This window comes from Lepidochelys kempii, chromosome 3 (genome assembly GCF_965140285.1).
Source record: "Lepidochelys kempii isolate rLepKem1 chromosome 3, rLepKem1.hap1, whole genome shotgun sequence".
In the NCBI taxonomy this organism is placed as follows: domain Eukaryota; kingdom Metazoa; phylum Chordata; order Testudines; family Cheloniidae; genus Lepidochelys; species Lepidochelys kempii.
The window spans coordinates 87,285,127-87,307,138 of NC_136382.1; the positions used below are offsets into that span (position 1 = coordinate 87,285,127).

General features: G+C 40.7%; 1 protein-coding gene across 11 annotated transcripts in view; it reads right to left on the minus strand.

The window, feature by feature from the left end:
• The window catches only part of TUBE1 (tubulin epsilon 1), a 61,212-nt gene that overhangs the window by 33,002 nt on the left and 6,198 nt on the right, over window positions 1-22,012 (minus strand). For 9 of the 11 annotated variants that reach the window (XM_073337089.2, XM_073337086.2, XM_073337080.2 and 6 more), the window contains 8 exons: window positions 19,441-19,493; window positions 14,953-15,010; window positions 14,191-14,306; window positions 12,733-12,854; window positions 10,497-10,684; window positions 8,212-8,387; window positions 5,824-5,964; window positions 4,242-4,382 (listed from right to left, as the gene is read on the minus strand). In XM_073337089.2, coding sequence (XP_073193190.2) covers window positions 4,242-4,382; window positions 5,824-5,964; window positions 8,212-8,387; window positions 10,497-10,684; window positions 12,733-12,854; window positions 14,191-14,306; window positions 14,953-15,010; window positions 19,441-19,493 — 995 coding nt within the window. Of the gene's footprint in view, window positions 1-4,241; window positions 4,383-5,823; window positions 5,965-8,211; window positions 8,388-10,496; window positions 10,685-12,732; window positions 12,855-14,190; window positions 14,307-14,952; window positions 15,011-19,440; window positions 19,494-21,622; window positions 21,997-22,012 lie in introns of those variants that run through there. The other 2 variants (XM_073337087.2, XM_073337082.2) reach the window with 2 other exon arrangements.

A 22,012-nucleotide genomic window follows, 5' to 3' on the forward strand; every position in this document is an offset into this window, starting at 1 on the left:
CACAGTGTTAACAGTTCTGTTTACTTTGCTAAAACAAGAAATCTCAAGGGTACCTGCATATAAAATTTCAGGAAGAAAAAAGCCATTATAATTAGCATTTGGCATAACTCTTAGATTTTATAACGTGGAATTAGCATCTTAATTAATGTAACCTTAAAAACCACAGGAGAATACTAATTTTCATAATAATCTGTGAGTTTATTTTATATTTCAGTATAAAATAGAAAGCTACCTTCAAGGGACTTGTATCATAAGGCACTTCACTCAGTTTGTTTTCCATAAAAAAGGGGAAGCCTACCTGCAGCCAAAACTAGTCAGACATAGTGTAATACAATAGACAGCATATTCTTAAGTTTGTTGACATATCATATAGGCTATTCACTGGTGCTGGAAGGAAGGACAGTTACTTATCTCCCAGTAACAGTGGTTCTTCAAGACATGTTGTCCACATGGATTACACTCTTGGTGCACATGCACAAGATTGGATTCCTTTGTCTTGGGGCTGCCCCTGTGCCTTAGATGTCCTTGCACCTCAGCACCCGAGGGCATAAAGGGCAGGGCAAGCCCAACCATTCTTCAGTTGTTTTGTCAATAACGAATCTCGGAGGAGGACTCTGTAGTAGAAGGGAAGGAGGACGGCTCCTGAAGTCCATGTGGATAACACATCTCGAAGAGCTACAGTTGCTGTAAAGTAAAAAGTAACCGCTCTTCCTTCAGTGATTGTCCGCATAGATTTCATTCTTGGTGATCGTTTCCTTGGAGATGGGTACTGGAGTCCTACTTGAAAATGACAGCCCTACTAAAACGGGCATCTGATCTGGAAGCCTCTACAATGAATAGTGACTTGTGAATGAGTTGACTGAGCTCCAGGAGGCTGCCTTACGTATTTTCAGTAAGGAACATTCATCAATCTGGTAGCAGAGGCTGACTGAACTCTAGCAGAATGAGTTCTAATATAGCTAGCTGGGTCTAACTTGGATAGCTTGTACCATGTTTTTATATAGCTGAAGACCCATTTTGATAAGCTGTGAGGATACTGCCTGACCTTTAACCCTCTCAGTAGGGTTAGCAGAATTCAAGGTTTTTAAAAATAACTTTGACAGATATTCATATTTATTTTCAAGCATTTTTTATATTTAGTGATTTAAATTATCACAGTTGTACAAAATTATGGGTGTCAAGGTTCCTCCCCCACTCTGAACTCTAGGGTACAGATGTGGGGACCTGCATGAAAAACCTCCTAAGCTTATCTTTACCAGCTTAGGTCAAAACTTCCCCAAGGTACAAAATATTCCACCCTTTGTCCTTGGATTGACCGCTACCACCACCAAACTAGTACTGGTTACTGGGGAAGAGCTGTTTGGACACGTCTTTCCCCCCAAAATACTTCCCAAAACCTTGCACCCCACTTCCTGGACAAGGTTTGGTAAAAAGCCTCACCAATTTGCCTAGGTGACTACAGACCCTTGGATCTTAAGAACAATGAACAATCCTCCCAACACTTGCACCCCCCCTTTTCTGGGAAATGTTGGATAAAAAGCCTCACCAATTTGCCTAGGTGACCACAGACCCAAACCCTTGGATCTGAGAACAATGAAAAAGCATTCAGTTTTCTTACAAGAAGACTTTTAATAAAAATAGAAGTAAACAGAAATAAAGAAATCTCCCCTGTAAAATCAGGATGGTAGATACCTTACAGGGTAATTAGATTCAAAACATAGAGAACCCCTCTAGGCAAAACCTTACGTTACAAAAAAGATACACAGACAGAAATAGTTATTCTATTCAGCACAGTTCTTTTCTCAGCCATTTAAAGAAATCATAATCTAACACGTACCTAGCTAGATTACTTACTAAAAGTTCTAAGACTCCATTCCTGGTCTATCCCCAGCAGAAACCAGCATATAGACAGACACACAGACCCCTTGTTTCTCTCCCTCCTCCCAGCTTTTGAAAGTATCTTGTCTCCTCATTGGTCATTTTGGTCAGGTGCCAGCGAGGTTACCTTTAGCTTCTTAACCCTTTACAGGTGAGAAGAGCTTTCCCCTGGCCAGGAGGGATTTCAAAGGGGTTTACCCTTCCCTTTATATTTATGACAATGTGTTTGAAGCATTTTTAAATTTTTATCGCACAATTGTTGTAAATTATGGAGGAGTTCAGATTTAATGACAGTAGCAGATGAGATTAAAAAAAAAGTTAAAGCTTTATAACTGCTAAAACCCAAATTGTCACTATCACATGTCAAAATATACAAAGTAAATATCCTTAAATCAAACTTTAAGAAGTTTTCAAGCATCATTTTTCTTACTTTGCCTACCTGTAAATTTTGATTATTACTAGGGCTGTCAATTAATCACAATTAACTCACACAATTAACTCAAAAAAATTAATCACGATTAAAAAAATTAACTGATTCATCACAGTTTTTAATCACACTGTTAAACTGAAAATTATAAATATTTGTGCATGTTTTTCTACATTTTCAAATATATTTGAAAATGCCCTTTCATGCTTCTGCCACCATTCCAGAGGACATGATTCCATGCTGATGACGCTTGTTAAAAAATAATGTGTTAATTAAATTTGTGATTGAACTCCTTGGGGGAGAATTGTATGTCCCCTGCTCTGTTTTACACCTGCATTCTGCCATATATTTCATGTAATATCAGTCTCAGATGATGACCCAGCACATTTGTTTTAAGACTACTTTCACTGCAGATTTGACAAAACACAAAGAAGGTACCAGTGTGAAATTTCTACAGCACTCAACCCATGTTTTAAGAATCTGAAGTGCCTTCCAAAATCTGAGAGGGACAAGGTGTAGAGCATGCCATCAGAAGTCTTAAAAGAGTAACCCTACAACGCAGAAACTACAGAACCAGAACCACCAAAAAATAAAATCAACCTGTTGTTGGTGGCATCTGACTCTGATGATGAAAATGAACGTGTGTCAGTCCACACTGCTTTGGATTGTTATTGAGCAGAACCTGTCAACAGCATGGAAGCATGTCCTCTGGAATGTTGGCCAAAGCATGAAGGGGCATATGAATGTTTAGCATATCTGGCACGTAAATACTGTGCAATGCCGGCTACAAAAGTGTCATGCCAATGCCTGTTCTCACTTTCAGGTGACACTGTAAATAAGAAGCGGGCAGCATTATCTCCTGTAAATGTAAACAAATTTATTTGTCTTAGCGATTGGCTGAACAAGAAGTAGGAATGAGTGAACTTGTAGGCTCTAAAATTTTACCCAGTTTTGTTTTGAGTTCGGTTATGTAACAACACAAATCTACATTTATAAGTTGCACTTCACGATAAAGAGATTGCACTACAGTACTTGTATGAGGGAACTGAAAAATACTATTTCTTTTGTTTATCTTTTTACAGTGCAAATATTTTAATGAAAAATAATGATATAAAGTGAGCACTGTACACTTCGTATACTGTGTTGTAACTGAAATAAATATATTTGAAATTGTAGAAAAACATCCAAAATATTTATAATAAATTTGTATTGGTAGTCTATTATTAATAGGACAATTAAAAGGGTGAATAATAACGATTAATATTTTAATCTTGCGATTACTTTTTAAAATAGTTTGACAGCCCTAATAATTACCAATAGAAATATTTTTCATCTGGTGGTACATGTACGGTGAAATCAATGTTTACCTACATTTATCAATAAAAAAAATGAATCCTTCCAAGCCTATCATCAAAGATCACTAGGTGTGCTTCTGAATGATTTTGTCATGTTAATATTACAATGCCTTTATTACATTAAGTGTATGAAGTTTAGCTTCCCCTGGAGTTGAGTGAGGCTTAGGGGGGAAAACTGGGAGATGAACTGAACCATTCTCTCACCAAACATCTTTATGACAGGTGTATGATAAGAATGGTGGAGGTTTTTGATAGTATGCAGATAACTATTTGGTAATCACTTGATCATAACCACAAATTGATTTGGCTTGGAAAGGGTCCAATGATGCTTAGAAAGGGTCACTACTTACAAAGCTTAACAAATGTCATTAGGAAGCACAGAATAGTATTTTTAAGCTCTTTCACTTATTTTCTGTTGGTCAGTAACATTTCTTCTCTCAAGTGCCTATAACTAAACTTTTCTCTTTTTGCTGAATTTATTGTTGAAACTTTTTGTATGAATAGGGATATCACTGTGAGCATCTGACAACAGCTTCTGTAATAAGTATTGTGCACAAACAAGCTATAACAATAGATCAAACCTTTCAATGTTTCTGCGAAGGTCTGAAACCTGTACATTTCCTCGAACCAGAAGTGCACAGGCAAGGTACAAGCTATGCTTTGGGTCTGCTTGAATCAACTGGTGATCTTTACTGAAAGCATCTGAAAACATTTGATCCAACCTAAATTAAGAAAAAAAGGCTGTTACCTACTTTTATTAAGCATGTTGAAGTTCTTCACTAATCCTATAGCTTGTAATTTAAGAGCAACTAAAATTCATCCACTTCCTTGTTATTTGAAAGTATAAATTAGACAGTCAAAAAGAATATTCAAACAATAGCACAAGCTGGATGAACTATTTCAACTTACATCATCTTATGCCCACATATTATTTGCTTTTCTTGGCTCTCTTTCCTTTGAGCACTTTAGCATATAAGTTACACCAAGGTCAGAAATAGTGGATAAAGGGGAGTAAGGTACATGCCAGTAACTTGTGTTGAGTATACCAGTCGTGTCCAAGAGTTGTGATGAGTGTACAAGAGTTGATGCAACCTGAACCCACTGAACCACACTTCATCTTTATTTCTTAAGGAGTTGTTTGGCACTTTTGGGAAAATTTCCTTTTTTTTTTTCAAGTTCAAATTGGATTGGCTTATGTGATCTGTGGAAGGAGAGCCATGGTTGAACAGATCTTTTGGGGCCCAAAGTGGTAAAGCTCCTCTACCGTAGAATCTGGAAAGTTCATAAAGGGGTGGAATCTTGGGAAGAGAGGTACAATTATACCTGGGCATAATATCGAGAAGTAGATGGTGGAAAGAAAGTTTAAAGCTTTATGCCTAGAAAGTTAAGTTTTTAATGTAAATAAAAGACTCCACTTTCACAAGTCGCCTTCATGCCTTCTTTTAGTCCCCGGTATACTCCTTTAAGCTGCCCTTCCATGTGCCCAAGATATACAGTTTGTCCCCACTCTGTGTCCTCTACCACTTACCTCACCCAGAATCTCTCTATTAAAAGAGCTGAGAACATAATGCTACCCTGCATGTGTCCCCCATTCCCTACCAACATAGGTACATCTCCCAGTTCCCTGCATCTTACTCCATACCCCATCCTGGAATATCATCACTGCATTTCCCCTTAATCTTCCACCCTCCCATTTACCTGTACAGGGACCCTCACCAGCACTGCACCACCCTCTATCACTGCTCTACTGGTGAGATTCAATTCCTGGGTGGGAGGTAGAAACACCCCATCACCAAGCTCTTAATATAATACATCTTTGCAGTCCCCTCACTGATTTTCAAAGAACCCACTAAAAAGGCACTTCTCTGAAAGGCTAACAAAACATATTTTGAGTTTGTAAGCCAAGCCATAGTGGAGATTGAGCTTAAAAAAAACACTATTAAGAACATTTTTAAGGTGAATATCAGGGCAATTTTGGAAATACCACAATACTTTTAAATTTCTTTTATTTTTTCCCACAGGCTTCCAACGAATTTTTTATCCTGGGGTTAGATATAGAATATGCAGTTTTCTTTTTGTGGATGTTAGAAGAGTTAAAAATAGGGTTTAAACCAGACCTCAGCTATGGCGTAGCCTCCCACCATAACAGTCTGTTTCACCTACCTTCTAGAAGGTACATTAACATCAGCCAATGTATACAGAGGAGTCAAGCTGGAAACCAGGTAATGAAGTCGAGGAAAGGGAACCAAATTCATGCTGATTTCATTAAGATCCATATTAAGGGAACCTTCAAACCTGGCAGAGCTAAAAGTTTAATAGTACTATTATAAAACCAAAATCATTTATTTACAAAAAGTTATGTAGAAGCTTGATATGTTACTGTTATATCCATATTTTTTTCCAGTTGTTCCCTATAACAGAGAACATCATGGAAATGAAATATAATGCTTGCAGTGTTGTTGAAGCCGTGATGGTCCCATGATATGAGAGACACAAGGTGATTTATTTTATTGGACCAACTTCTGTTGGTGAAAGATCAGCTTTCGAGCACCACCGAGGCAATCTGTTCCATCTTGTACTTAGCTGTGACACTCTAATTACCTTTCCAAGAGCCGAAGATGACCTCCATGGAGTCTGAAAGCTTGTCTCTTTCACCAACAGAAGCTGGTCTAATAAAAGATATTACCTCACCCCCTTGTCTCTCTCATGAAGTATAATGTCATTTTACAACTCCAGAATTGGTGATTCAATCACTATCACGAGAGTTACTGGTTTTTCATACATTTGTACCAATATCCTTTGTGTCTCTTAAAAAAAAAAGCACTGAACATTAACACTAAGCACCACTGTTTACTGGTTAAGGTACTGCTCTACAGCGAGGTGGTGTTTGGCTGAAGATAAGCCTGAGGTGTGATAACTCCCTTAGTAACTAGACATTTCAGGGTTACTACTGCAGATCATTTCCCATAATTGGGAATAGGCAGTAAGGGCTGCTATACTACTAAACACAATGGGGGGTTAACAGTTAGCTATGGTCATTAACTGAAATAAAGAGAATTGGCTAGCAGGAACATATACAAAAAGTCTTAACCTCTCGGTTTAACACAGAGTCAGTATATGACTGTATAAAGCTACAGGCCATCTATATCTATACATGTGCAAGAATCTTTCCACCAATTCATTTCAACCAAAAGAACTGCATTATGCAAATAAACAGACGATGACAAGAATGGAGAGAAGAGAGGAGGAGTTATGCCTCCATCCCACTGAGTGTACTGCACTGATAACAGAGCAGCCACAAAAGGAGAAAAAAAGAGGGGAAAAAAAGCAGAAAAAAATGGATGCCACAATCCTGATGTCACAATCCTAAACAAAATGTTCACAGGGTAGCAGCAGGTGGCAGGAGACGGAGGGCCAGAGACATGGAATGCTCAAAGGATGAAAGAGTCAAGAAACCTGGAAACACTAGACAAAAAGTTTTCATGGTTAAAGAAAAAAAAGAGAGAAGTAATCATTAGACATCAGTTTTAGTAACCAAACCTATTTTAATAATGATTTTGCATAAATTCACACATCTTTTGCACCAATCAGTTACAAAAAGTAGAGGAGTACTCTTAAAGCATTAATCCCAATTAACTTCAATGGGAGTTTATAGTGATTAGTTTTGTATATTAAAGAACCAGTGTTTTGGGGGCAGCGGGTATATTCAAGAGGTGGTGTATCACTACTTGAGTAATATTCGTTTAGACCCTGTCTTGTCTCATTAGGTTCCTATTTTTAATAAAGGTGAAATGGCATTTCTGCTGCATAAATATTTTCTTATATTTGAATGTACTTCAATTTGTCTTTTGAAAAATCACTCAATAACAACTTCTCACTTTTTAAATTTATTTAACACCTACTTGACACACAATGTAAGGGTCGAAGACCTGAACATCTTAAAAAATTTCTACTTGCCTGTGGTGAGTAATCACTTCCTCCAATGGGTGAGTAAATTAAAAAAAAAAAAAACCCTCCACACCACCACAAAATAAACAAACACCACACACACCAGATCTTTAGGCCAAACCATGGATTTAAAAAAAAAAAAAAAAAAAAAAAGTTTCTTTTGAGAAGGGCAAGTTCTCATGATAGGTTTGCAAAGCCAGGCTAGCATGTTAGAAAAGTATCAGTCCTAAGAATTCAGATGACCTCTTTCTTCATCTGTACCACAGTTCAGGATTTCTCCTACTGAATGTCAGAGGGGTGTCACTGAAGTCAATGAGAGTTTTGCCATTGACTTCAATGGGACAGGATTTAATTCAATATCCCTTTTAGGGGTTCTACAGTAGTTTCCTCATGCTAAAATGTAAGCCACTTTGCCAAATTACCCCCTGAAGTGGGTTCTCTAGACTGCTGTTACAAGACTTGAACAGTGCTTATTAACTTAATTACAACAGCTGACTAATACCAAACTGAGAATGGATCAATATTTTCAGAAGTGCAGAACATCCACTGTGCATACTATCTCTCGCAGCATTACTTGCATAGTGGAAATCTCAGTAAGATTACCTTGTCAGGTTCAGCAGCAAGTTGGCCACAATATTGTTCATAGCATCAAATGGCTTCTCCTGTTCAGTTTTGATACTGCCTGAACTTGAGGTTAACAAGCTGTTTTGTTTCACAGTTGATCCTAGCTTTCCAGAATTTGTCATCTGATGAATTTTACTAACTATAGAAAATAAAGACTTGGAGAGAAGACAAAATGAAATAATTATAATAAAAAAAAAAGCTTCCAGATACTCCTGTACATAGAGCTTTCACATTCAGTGTCCCTGTTCATTTCAGTTAAACTTAGAACCTAAGAACAAAAATTTAAGCACAGTAGCTAAAGTTAACAGTTTGTGCCTTTGAAGTCTGCTTCACTTCACAGTTTGGTCATTCGCAATTGACTAAATGTATTTTTGAACTGCTTTTCTTAAAATGTGTCAAGGAAATTGAAACTTAACTCAAACAAGTTTAACTTTTATTCAAATACAGAAAAACCAGAAAAAAAAATAGGATATTTGTTCTCATGTTCATATAATTCAAAAGAGAGTACAAGAGTTTCTTCAAACAAAAAAATTCACTTTTGCATGGGGGACAATTTTGTTTATAAACCAATAGCCTTATATTGAGAATAAGGATCTTAAAAACAAGGGTTTTTGCAATCATTTACTGTTTACCTTAAAGCAGACATAGGAATAAAATTCCCTGCTACAGACCATTTCTGTAAGGAAGGGGAAAAGTACTGGGCAATTTTTAAATGATTCCCAAAATAAGGATACAGTTTTCAAAAAACCCAAAATAACTTAGGACCCTAAGTAGGGTTGCCACATGTCTGGTTTCTGACTGCAAAGTCTAGTCGAAAAGGGAACCTGGCAGTGTCACTAAAAGTCCAGTTACCAGAGTAAATGTGATCAACCTCCCTGCTGAGAGGGAGGGAAGATCAGCAGATGTTCAGCTGCTGACGGAGAGCATCAGTTACGGCTGCAGGAGGCATCTCACAGCCCGGGGAGGCACGTCTGACTGAGGAGGGAGCCGGCCCAGGGCTGGGGAGTGCCCACAGGTTCGCACTGGCGCTGCGAGCAGAGTGGGTGAGGGGAGGGTAAGCTTCAAGCACGAGCGAGAGGCCATAGGAAGGAAAGGGGCAGCCCACTACCTACAGGGCGCGGATGTTGGGAGAGGGGCCATTTGGAGAGCAGTGCTTGGATCTGCTTGCCCCCCTGCCGGTTGCAGAGGGGTCTGGGCTCGGCACGCTGCACCGCATGGGGCCACTTCCCCTGACGGGCCAGGCTCCCCATCCCCACTCCCTGCATGGTATGATCACTGCCCAGGTAGGACCCTGGCTACCCCCCGATGCTACTCTCTGGGAACTCGGGTGCTTGCTCGCTCTGGGCAGCAGAAGTTGGCAGACTTCAGTGCATTGAAGCCAGCCAGCTCCAGCCTTAGCCAGGGTAGCCTGGGAGCTGGGGCCCCGGGGCCTCAAGAGCCCCTCGCTGTGGGGTGCAGAGGAACCAGGAGCGGAGGCTCGTTAAACCCCTCGAGAGAAGTGGGGAGACCCCAGAATCAATATTTCTGTGCAAATTTTCTGAAGCCAGCCAGGCCGAGCGGGTCACCGCTGCTGGGGGTGGAGGGTGGGGGAAGGGGGGCTACAAACAATGGGGCAAGTTCCCCAGATGGAAGCGACCAGCCCCCTACCCCCAGTTCTATGGACCCAGACAGGCAAGGGACATCTGAGCGTGTTTGGAACCGTCCCTTGCCTCAGTGTTGGGGGCGGGGGGAGGGGGGGCAGCCTGAGGAGCTGGTGTGGGGAGCTGGGAGTCAGGACTCCTGGGTTCTCTTCCTGGCTTTGGGAGGGGAGTGGGGGCTAGTAGGTTAGAGCGGGGGGCTGGAAGTCAGGAATCTTGGGTTCTATCCCCAGCTCCAAGCTGTGTGACGTGAGTGGCTTATGCAGAGAGTGCCCCCCGCAGGTAAATGGTGGGGGGGGCAGAGTGTGGCGGTCCCCAGGTTGGGCGCAGGGTGGAGGAGGGGGAGGAGTGAATGGAGGGCGGAACCTTGGGGGAGAGGGTGGTGGAGCAGAGGGTGGGGCCTCGGGGGAGCAGCAGGGTGTCCAGTTTTCAGAAATGGGAAAATTGGCAACCTTAACCTTAAGTCTCATTTTCAAAAGTGACATAAGAGCCCAAGCCACTTTGGCTCTTTTTGAAAATAAGTTTCAGGATAACATTTTCCTGTTCATCAATACAGAGAAGGAAGAAACACTTCCTACGTAATGTACACCACAAGAGAAATTGACAAGAATATGAATACTCTCTTACTTCATTTTCAATTGGAAGCACACAGTCCGCATGCTCATTAAGTTCCTTCATAGCCAGAACACTATTATATGGAGAAGTAATGACATCATCCTCCCCAGAAGGGTAAACTGAAGTAACAAATCTATATACTTCCGGGAACTCATCCTCAAGCACATTTAGTACAAAAGTACCAAGACCAGATCCTGTCCCTAAGAATAATTAAGAAGATAGTTACAATGAAAAGAGATAATGCTTAAAACATCCTGAATTATTTAAATCCCCTCTGAAACACAAGATTTCTTTGTACATTACAGACCAGATTTTCATAAGAGCTCAGCACTCGGTGATCACAGAAGGATTTAGTAGAGTTGGACAGGAAAAGGTTTTTCCATCCTGAACTGGGATAAGAATTTGATATCTTGAACATTTTTGTGAACCAAAAATCTGAAAACAATTTTTATTTGGGTCAGCTGAAGAAATGTTGAAACAATTTCTAAATTAAAAAAAAATATTTTGAAATGGGAAATTTGTCAATTTAACAGGGATCCTGGTTGATTTTCCATCACTGACAATTTTAAAATCAAGACTGGACGTTTTTCTAAAGTCTGCTGTAGGAATTATTTTGGGGAAGTTCTATGGCCTCTGCTATATAGGAAGTCAGACTTTATGATCTAAATCCCTTCTGACCTTGGAATCTATGAAAAATGACTCTTTTCCGTAAAAAGTTTGTTTGGATGAATTTGTGTTTTCTGACTGAAAAACTTTTAGTTGAAAAATTCCAGACCAGCTCTCGTACTAAGCTTTTATGAAATACCCTTAAGTGTTACATCTAGTCTACTGTGGAACATTTCTTGTGATGGGACCATGACTCCTCTTAGCAAGTTGTTCTAGTGTCTAGCTAACTTTATTGTTAAAAACATAAGCATGGATATTTATAAAAGATGTGGTTTTCTAATCTTTTTAGAAAACTTAAATATTGTATCCCATCAGTGTGTATTTCTACTTAAGCCTAAAATACAGATTCAAGTAGAACAATAATGCAGGTAAAAGAGCATCTTCAGCTTGTGTGTGTAGATATATCATCCTGGGAAAAGGCAGGGTATCTACATAATGAGTTTTGTATAGTACAGTTTGTATGTTAGAGTATAATTATACTCAGAGATGACTGCAAGTGGTACTTTTTCGTGTTCAAATTTATTTTTCCTTCAGTGACTTCCTTATTAAGTTTGCTTGGTTTTCAAGTCAGAACATGATTTCCCCCCCTTTCTTTACTATCAACATTAAGTTCAAATCAGAGACCTGAAAATTAAGCTGTGGATCTTCTGCCTTGGACAGCTAATGTTCTGGAATCCTAGCAGCTGGCAATTTCAATTATGAGGCTGGAGGATGAGGAGAATATAACTGCTTTTCTGCAATGCTGAGAGTAGTAATAAGCAGGTTCTCTCAAACTAAGCATATTACACTGAAGACACAGCACAAAGATACATGGAAACGGGGCTACTTTCATATTCAGTTTTCAGATCCTAGTCATTTAAACTATCTTCTCTTAATGTAACAGCACTGAAGTTGTTCAAGTTTGGTTCCAATATGCTAACACCAAAGTTATCATTGCACAAGGTTCCCCTTGGATACATTTACAAAAATGGTACTAGGAGAACACTTCATTTATGTTGATAATAGGTAAAAAAGTTAGAAGAAAACCCTGTGGGAGCAGGATGGTCTGACAATCATGGTCCAAACACCCCAAAGGAGAACAGAAAATCACAGATGGAAACAAAAAAAAAAAATACCACAGATAGAAACACAAAAAAATTAAGCTACCTCATTATCCTCCTTAAAACTCTGCTTTTCTGTGATGCCTACAAAAAAAAAAACCCTTGAAAATCATTAGGCACTTATGTACTTAGACCTATTGCCTATCACGCTGACCTGTATGGTCTCTTTGTGCACCCCCATCTGTCTCTATCCATCTGTTGTCTCTAGTCTTATACTTGGATTGTACGCTGTTTGAGGCAGGGATTGTCTTTTTGTTCTGTGTATACAGTGTAACAAAAAGGAGTCCTAGTCACGAAACAGGAACCCAAGGTGCTACGGTAATATTACTATAACTACTAACTTGACTTAAAGGGTATTTGTTGATTAAAAAAATTCCTTACCATGTTACCAGTGTCTTATATTAAAGTAAAAAATTTTCAAAATCTAGTTCCTTTTTCACTTGTGGCATTTGCAGACATGTTAACCATGAAAAAAAGCTTACCACCTCCCATTGAATGAATTACAAAAAAACACTGCAGACAGTCGCAGTGTTCTGCCATCCTCCTCAGCTTTTCCACAATATGTTCCCGGTACCGACAGCCATACAGTTGATGACCTACAGCCCTGCATATATGAGAAATGATTAAGAAAGTTTAAACTTAAGCTTTGTACTCTAATACTTCCTATTCTTGTCTGTACACACAGTTGAATGGTTCAGAATCTGTACTCAGTATTTTGTTCTCATAGAAAAATAAATTGTGATGTTGGAAGCATATACAAAATGATGATACAGCATAACACAGAAGTACTGCTTATTTAATAATTTTTTAAAGTCACAAATGGGAAGGAAGGGAACTATTTTTCCTTCAACCCGTTACTATCAATGGAAGTTAGACACCCACATTAAGGGGAAAAATCCAGTTCACTATTTAGTAAAATGAAAACTGACAGACAGTTTTTATTATAGGAGCTCTGAATACTGGAGCTCGTAGTTACAACAATTACTGAAGGTAAAACCAAGGTTTTTTCCAGTACCACTTTACCTATAATGACCAATATACTAATGTGTTAAGAGACTCAATATTATGGGATTCTCAACCGCTGCATTGCTCCCTACTTTGGGATATTGCTTAGGGCCTGTCTACATTACCCGCTGGACGGATGGGCAACGATCAATCCAGCAGGGGTCGACTTATCGCATCTACTCTAGATAAATCGACCGCTGAGCGCTTTCCCGTCGACTCCAGTACTCTACCAGAGCGAGAGGCGTAGGCAGAGTCGACGGGGGAGCGTCAGCCATCGACTTACTGCAGTAAGTAGATCTAAGTACGTCGACTTCAGCTACGTTATTCACATAGCTGAATTTGCGTAACTTAGATCAACCCCCTCCTCCCCCGCCAATGTAGACCAGGCCTTAGAACTCTTTAGTGAGCTGAGTATTGTGCTAACGCCTCAGAGAAAAATTGGAAATTTGTTCAGTTATCTACTTTATTCTGAGTTTCTCCTCCCTTTTTTGTGACTTGGCGTATATGCAAAAAGTCAGGATCTGTGTTGCCAGAAGTCAGAAATTCATCTGCTTCCGTTATTCACTCCTCACTCGGTCTCCAAGCAAGTTGCACAAATGTCCCAAACAAGATTATGACCTCCAGTGAAGAATGAGCCGCTGGAGCAGGAGAATGCCTAAGACAAACAATCCTTTCTTCATGCAAGTAGGCCAAGTAACAAAAAACAGTGAGGGAAGAGAAACACAGAAGAAATGATATATCAGCAGAATGATTCATAAATAAAGTGCTTTTCAAAGTTCTCCTCAAGGTGACAGCAATTCTAAGATTTACTGTTAATGTGGCACAGTTCCCCCCGGTGCAATAGAATCCTCTTGAAAGACATTGCTATCATTTCCCTTTTCAACTGCCATCTATTAGTAGCTAAAATTGCTTTGCGAAGAAGAGTTTATTCTCACCAGTTGTTCCCTGAACCAGAAACATCTGTGATGAGCTGCTTGCTATCAAACACATCTCTCAATGGCCCCTGCAGAATTTCATTCACTACACCCTCCTCCATGTCAATCAAGAGAGCCTTAGAGAAAGAAAATTTTTAGTTCAGTCAGTATGCCACTCTTTGAAATAGTTACACAAAAGGGATGCAAGTACTTGCAAGATAAAAGGTTTCTTGTTCCTTTAAAGTTTCAGGCAGAAAGATCTTATTTTAAAAGATACACTATGACTGAGAAGCCGACTCTAGAAAAATTCACCTTGATCTCCTTGTCAGAAGACAAAATTTAATGAAGCATTATTTCAGTTATTTCAACTTTTGTTTATGCTGTTCAAAACTTCAAGGGTTAAATGCATAACATGCTGAATACTTAGTAACAAAAAAAAAAAATTGCCATAGCTTTTCAAAGATGTTTCCTCTTAAAAACTTAGTTAACATAAATGGCTCAAATAAAACCCTTTACTGCCCCCTCCAAACAAACACCATCTATTCATGTGATCTACACAATCATTTTCCCAAATTATACATTTTAAATTATTACTGAAGTCTGCCCGTGAAGTGGACTCTAATACTGTTACACTAATCTGGGGAACTAAGAAATTTCAGTTTGAGAAACATGTCTAAAATTGTGCATTTAAGACAAAAGGTAAACATAGGAAGTTTAAACTGTGAGCTTTTTACAGTCATAAGTATGCAATGTATACATCTATAAAGATAATTTTGGTCTTACTCGTGCTTTTAAAGAGAAGATTTTTCCTTTGTGAATATCAGCACCATCACCACCATTTCTGGAAAAGGGAGAAATGTTTTATAAGATCAAAACCATTATGGAAGTGATACAGTATCATTAAAATTCTCTTTCCTTCTCATTGATCTCTGCTGTCCATAGAGGTTTGGCTCAATGCAAAACTATACCACTCCCCCTCACACACAAACACATTCCACTAGCAAAGTCTTAACGGAAATTCCCTAAAATAAAATCTTCACAGGATCCCATCCCACTGATGATATCTTAATATCAACTTCACGTGACGTTAAGATGGTCAGCATGAAATATTTACCATCAGGAACATCCCCCTACTCGTAGCTGCCAAAGTAGCTGGCTCTGGGAGAGGAGTATAGTATACAGTGGTTAGACAGAGGACAACTAGACTGGTTTAATCACTCTGAAATGAAGTATGGTGCCGTGTGTAATATCTGGGCCTGTCAAAAGAAAAACCTGGGTCCTGTGCCTGCAGTGACCTTGCATAAGCTCTCAGCTAACTTATTTTTAAAAAACAAAAAAAAGAGTAGGGGAGTGTTCAGCAGCTCTTCACTATCTTCTAGGTTATGTTTCATTATAAATTAATTATAAAGGTAATGAATTGTTTGGGAATTTAAACAGCACTCAGAGGTTAGATTTGAGCTCCTACTCTCCTTTTTTTCCAGTTCAGGAACTTCCCCCAGGCTACAGGGCACAGTCAAGTAACTATGATGTGATTGGAATAACAGAGACTTGGTGGGGTAAGTTACATGTCTGGAGTACTGTCATGGATGGGTATAAACTGTTCAGGAAGGAGAGGCCGGGGAGAAAAGGTGAAGAAGTTGCACTGCATGTAAGAGAACAGTATGATTGCTCAGAGCTCCAGGATGAAACTGGAGAAAAGCCTGTTGAGAGTCTTTGGGTTAAGTTTCGAGGCAAGAGTAACAATGGTGGTGTTGTGGTGGGCGTCTGCTATATTCCACCAGACCAGAAGGATGAGGTAGACGAGGCTTTCTTCGGACAACTCACAGAAGTTTCCAGAACACAGGCCCTGGTTCTTATGGGGGACTTCAATCAACCTGACATCAGCTGGGAGAGCAATACAGCGGTGCACAGACCATCCAGGAAGTTTTTTGAGAGTGTTGGGGACAACTTCCTGGTGCAAGTGCTGGAGGAACCAACTAGGGGCTGTATTTCTCCTGACCTGCTGCTCAAACAGGGAAGAACTGGTAGGGGAAGTAGAAATGGGTGGCATCCTGGGCAGCAGTGACCATGAGATGGTCAAGTTCAGGATCCTGACAAAAGGAAGAAAAGAGAGCAACAGAACACAGACCCTGGACTTCAGAAAAGCAGACTTTGATTCTCTCAGGGAACTGATGGGCAGGATCCCCTAGAGGCATAAGATGAGGGGGAAAGGAGTCCAGGAGAGTTGGCTGCATTTTAAAGCAGCCTTATTGAGGACACAGGAACAAATCATCCCGCTGTGCAGAAAATAGCAAATATGGCAGGTGACCAGCTTGGCTTAACAGAGAAATCTTTGGTGAGCTTAAACACAAAAAGGAAACTTACAAGAAGTGGAAGCTTGGACAGATGAGTAGGGAGGAGTATAAAAATATTGTTTGAGCATGCAGGGATATAATCAAGAAGGCCAAAGCACAACTGGAGTTGCAGGTAGCACGGGATGTGTAGGGTAACAAGAAGGATTTCTACAGGTAGGTTAGCAAGAAGGTTGTCAGGGAAAGTGTGGGACCCTTACTGAATCAGGAAGGCAACCTAGTGACAGATGATGTGGAAAAAGCTGAAGTACTCAATGCTTTTTTTGCCTTGGTCTTCCCAGACAACATCAGCTCCCAGATTGCTGCATTGGGCAGCGCAGTATGGGGAGGAGGTGAGCAGCCCTCAGTGGTGAAAGAACAGGTTAAGGACTATTTAGAAAAGCTGGACAAGCACAAATCCATGGGGCTGGATGCAATGCATCCGAGGGTGCTAAAGGAGCTGGCTGATGTGATTGCAGAGCCATTGGCCGTTATCTTTGAAAATTCGCGGTGATCGGGGGAAGTCCCAAACAACTGGAAAAAGTGCCCATCTTTAAAAAAGGGAAGAAGGAGAATCTGGAGAACTACAGACCAGTCAGCCTCACCTCAGTCCCTGAAAAAATCATGGAGCAGGTCCTCAAGGAATTCATTCTGAAGAACCTGAAGGACAGGAAGGTGATCAGGGTCAACATGGATTCACCAAGGGCAAGTCATGCCTGACCAACCTGATTGCCTTCTATGATGAGATGACTGGCTCAGGATATGGGGAAAGCAGTGGACCCGATATATCTTGACTTTTTCAAAGCTTTTGATAAAGTCTCCCAAAGTAATTCTTGCCAGCAAGTTAAAGTAGTATGGATTGGATGAATGGACTATAAAATGGATAGAAAGCTGGCTAGATCATCTGGCTCAACAGGTAGTGATCAACGCTCAATGTCTAGTTGGCAGCTGGTATCAAGCGGAGTGCCCCAGGGGTTGGTTCTGGGGCTGGATTTGTTCATCATCTTTATTAATTATCTGGATGATGGAATGGATTGCACCCTCAGCAAGTCTGCGGATGACATTAAGAATGGGGGGGGGGGGGAAGAGGTAAATACGCTGGAAGGTAGGGATAGGGTCCAGAGTGACATAGACAAATTGGAGGATTGGGCCAAAAGAAATCTGATGAGGTGCAACAAGGACAAGTGCAGAGTGACAAGTGACGGAAGAATCCCATGCCCTGCTACAGGCTGGGGACCTACTGGCTAAGCAGCAGTTCTGCAGCAAAGACCTGGGGATTATCGGGGATGAGAAGCAGGATATGAGTCAACAGTGTGCCCTTGTTGCCAAGAAGGCTAATAGCATATTGGGCTGCATTACTAGAAGCACTGCCAGCAGATCGAGGGAAGTGATTATTCCCCTCTATTTGGCACTGATGAGGCCACATCTGGAGCATTGCGTCCAGTTTTGGGTCCCCCACTACAGAAAGGATGTGGGCAAATTGGAGAGAGTCCAGCAGAGGGCAACTAAAATGATTAGAGGGCTGGGGCACATGATGTATGAGGAGAGGCTGAGGGAACTGGGCTGTTCTCAGTGGTGGCAGATGACAAGCAGCAGCAATGGCATCAAGTTGTAGTAGGGGAGGTCTAGGTTGGATATTAGGAAAAACTATTTCACTAGGAGGGTGGTGAAGCACTGGAATGGGTTACCTAGGGAGGTGGTGGAATCTATAGCCTTAGAGGTTTTTAAGGCCCAGCTTGACAAAGCCCTTGCTGGGATGCTTTAGTTGGGGTTGGTCCTGCTTTGAGCAGGGGGCTGGACTACATGACCTCCTGAGGTCTCTTCCAACCCTCATCTATGATTTGATGAGGTACACACTCTCTCCCTTCCCCACCCTCCCTGAGTGGGCGATAGCATTTGTGCTGCAGCAGATTTGTCATCAAACTAAAATCTGGTGGGTTCACCTTGACATCCATTTTCTGTTACGGCAAAAAAAGTTATAAAGCAGTCTATGGACAAACATATTGATGTATAACTGGTATTCAAGGAATCAGCATACGAGGAGCAGCAATGTGGCCAAAGAATGTGGCCAAAGCAGCATGTTTTTCCTTTATGCTCTTTTTGCAAGAAATCTAAGTGAGTCAATCCAAAATTCAAATAATACTCTAAATTTATTGTCTGTATTTTAGTTTTTGCCATTTCAATGAAGTCTTTACAAAATAAAGGTTTAAAGCCACTGTTATAATTGAACGTTGCCACACAACCTTAACTATCTTGCAGCTACTGATCCACCATCGTATTAGATAGAAAGCTGCTTAATAGTTTTACAGCTAAATACCATGCATGGGAAGCAGCACAACTGTTTTATTCCTTTAATTAAGTTACAGAGCATGGGGCGTAGATGCACATGTGTAAGCAGGGAGGAGTAGAAGGGGTGCCAGTATGGTGGGATAGGTGGGTTTGTTTTTCTCTCTAGCTATGGGTTCTCGTGCTCATGCTAGAAAAGGTTAGGTAAATTTTTCAAGGCCTGCATAGTTTGTGCTTCTTAAATGAATTCCTCTTGCAAGATCCGCAATCAACACTAAAAATCATAATTATAAAGCCTGACATTTGAATATGACTGAGCGGCTGAAGCAGAATACATTTTATTTTAAAGGAAAATTAATGTGCAGTTATTAACTGACTGCTTTTTTTTGGCAGGAGGGAGAAGGGTGAAGGAGGAGGAGAATACTTTCATAGACTTAGAATAGCAAAGGTCTATATCAAAGAGGAGGAGGAGGATAGGCACAATGTATGAAAGTACAAGACGTTAGGATCTCTTTCTAGCACAATTAGTAGTTTGACCTGAAACACAGATAAAACTGTAGTTTATTATGGACAATAGCAGATCGGGATTGCTGACCTACTGAAATCAATTACTGTGATAAATTTCAAATAGCTCTCTTGATACAGCAAAGCTTACCTGGTATCCACATTTCTAAAGAAGCTGCTTAATGCTTCATCATAAATTCCTTTCTGAAAAACAGAAACGTTGCACAAGTTAAGTTTTAAGTGTGCAATTTTAGAGATTCTCTGCTATTTCTGGCTAACACTATACAACAGTATTTAGTTAAAAATATACATAGAATTTGAAATTATTAAAGTAAACCATTCATTCAATAAGAAACATTTTATTCAACATAAGATTTAACAAATCACAACCAATATTATATTTTCTTTACTTTGTGTTTTTGAAGATTTTTGTATTTTATGAAAAAAATACATTAATTAGCAATAGAACGAGCTTAGCTAACTGCTTTACATGTATTTGTTATGGTATTATAGCTGATCCATATCTTCAGTATAGCTGCCCACTAAACAGCTGAAAATGAAAGCTGTGTTGCTGAATACAATACTAGAAACATAGTATTTGCCATAACGAATCAGAGGAGTATTCCATCTAGTCCCATATCTTGTCACAACTGAGGCCAGTACTAGCTGCTTTGAAGCAAGGTAGCCAAAAGGACTGTCCACCACTATCTTTATTAACACATTGACATTTTCTTTAAATCATGTCTATATATTCCTTGTAAATTGGACACATTTCCATTCAGGGGTCCTCGGCATGCTAATTACTCTGTCCCTGTGCTGAACATAGAAATGGAGAAGGGACCAACGGTGACTTTAGTGAACCTTTATACTCCTTGTATTTTGGACCCTGCCGGGGGCCTACTTGGATAAGTTAGAGAAACCCCAGGGTTGCTCTGATATACACTCTATTTGCTGTTGACCATGACAAGTAGAGAACAGTTGGACCACAGCAGTGTTCCAAATACACACACTACACAGGGATGTGGAAGGGGAGTGGTGTAGAGATGTTCCACTGATTCTATGTCAATTGGGCAAGCCCCCTGAAGGGGTGGGATTCCCAGGGTCTGTCGCTGCCCCTTTAAGCTGAAGCCACATAATTTGCCTGTGGGACAATAAGAATTGGGCCCCAAGTGTTCTTTATTGATGTCTATACTCAACTTTTTCTAGAAAAATCACTGCTGTTGCCTTGTGATCACATCTGACAGCCAAAGAACTAAACGTTAATTTTTTGTTCAAGGTCTACATGTGTTTTGATAACTAAATCACTTTTTGGAGCAATGCTCAAATACCTTCATAGACTGTACTATTTGTAATGCCAAAAAATCAACAGGCCACCATACTGCAAATCAATATTAGTACAATAGTGAGAAAATATGCACACCCTTTGGCAGTGACTAGATCTGTCAGAGTACCATGGGCTGGAGAGGAGTGTATTTTTGTGTATTTGCATAAGCAGAACTGTAGTAATATAGTTTGCAGGACTTAAAAAGACTTGCACAGGGAGCACATAGGCTTTAGCAGGACTAAAACTGGCAAACACATTCCCTCAGGCGAAGAGAAGGATTGGTCAACCTAGAGATGTTTAAATCACCTCAGAACAAGAGTTGGCAGGTCAAAAGTCAATATGCGGCAGTGGGGTTATTTCAATGACCCAGATACATGTGACTGTAGTGAAATATAAATCATGTCTGTCGGCTCCTGGGAGGAGCCATGAACCATGGAAGATCTTGCCAGGGCTACAGACTAGACCTTACGTGCCCAACACTGGAAAAAACCGATTGTGATGGAAGGGTATGGGACACCAGAAGGAGGAGGACAGAGAAGGGAACATAGTAACTGCCATACTGGATCAGACCCTAAGTACATCTAGTCCAGTATCCTGTCTGCAACAGCAGCCAGCATCAGATACTTCAGAGGAAAGTGGAAGAAACCCATAGCAGGACAATGTAGGATAATCCGCTGCATCATGAAAGGTTCCTTATGGGAAACAATTACTTAGTACTTGGAAAAGGATAAGCAATACTAACTGCTCAGTCCTAGCTGGAGCTGAAAGTTTGTCAGAAAATCATTCAGACGAAAAATGCCCTTTTCACAAAACTGAATTTGTCTCAATTTACCAGAAAATTTCTGTTTCTCATGAGGAAAAATCAAAGGGGATGGCTCCTGGTTGGGCCTGGAAGGCCCTGTGAAACTGTCAAGAGCCTGCCAGGCCTACCCAGGAGCCATCCTTGGGATTTTTCCTATGAGAAAAAGAAATTTTTGGTTAATTGAAATTTGCAGAAAGTGAAACTTACAAAGGCTTTGGAGGGCTATGAGGCAGAGCGCTCACCCAGCAGGTGACTGCTGAGCATGTCAGTTTCACTCCGCAGCTGTCTGGGTCCCCGGAGCAGACTTTGTTTCATGCATTGGGGTTTCCCTCCCAAAGAAGGGTTTCTCGGGAGGCGGAGTTCATGGGAAATTTCGAAGCCACTAATTTCCCGGCGAAGTGGGACGGCGGCGCGCGGGGCGGCTCCAGCGGCGGGGCAGTGGGAGGAGCTGCTCGTGCTCACCCCGGTGCGATTTCAGATTCCCAGGGGCTGCGCTGCACAGGTCAGGGAGTCCCCCCGGCGCCCAGCCCAGTAACGCCCAGTCCTCAGGCTGCCCCGGCCCCCGGAGGCGGAGACAGACGCTGGGGAGACACCGCG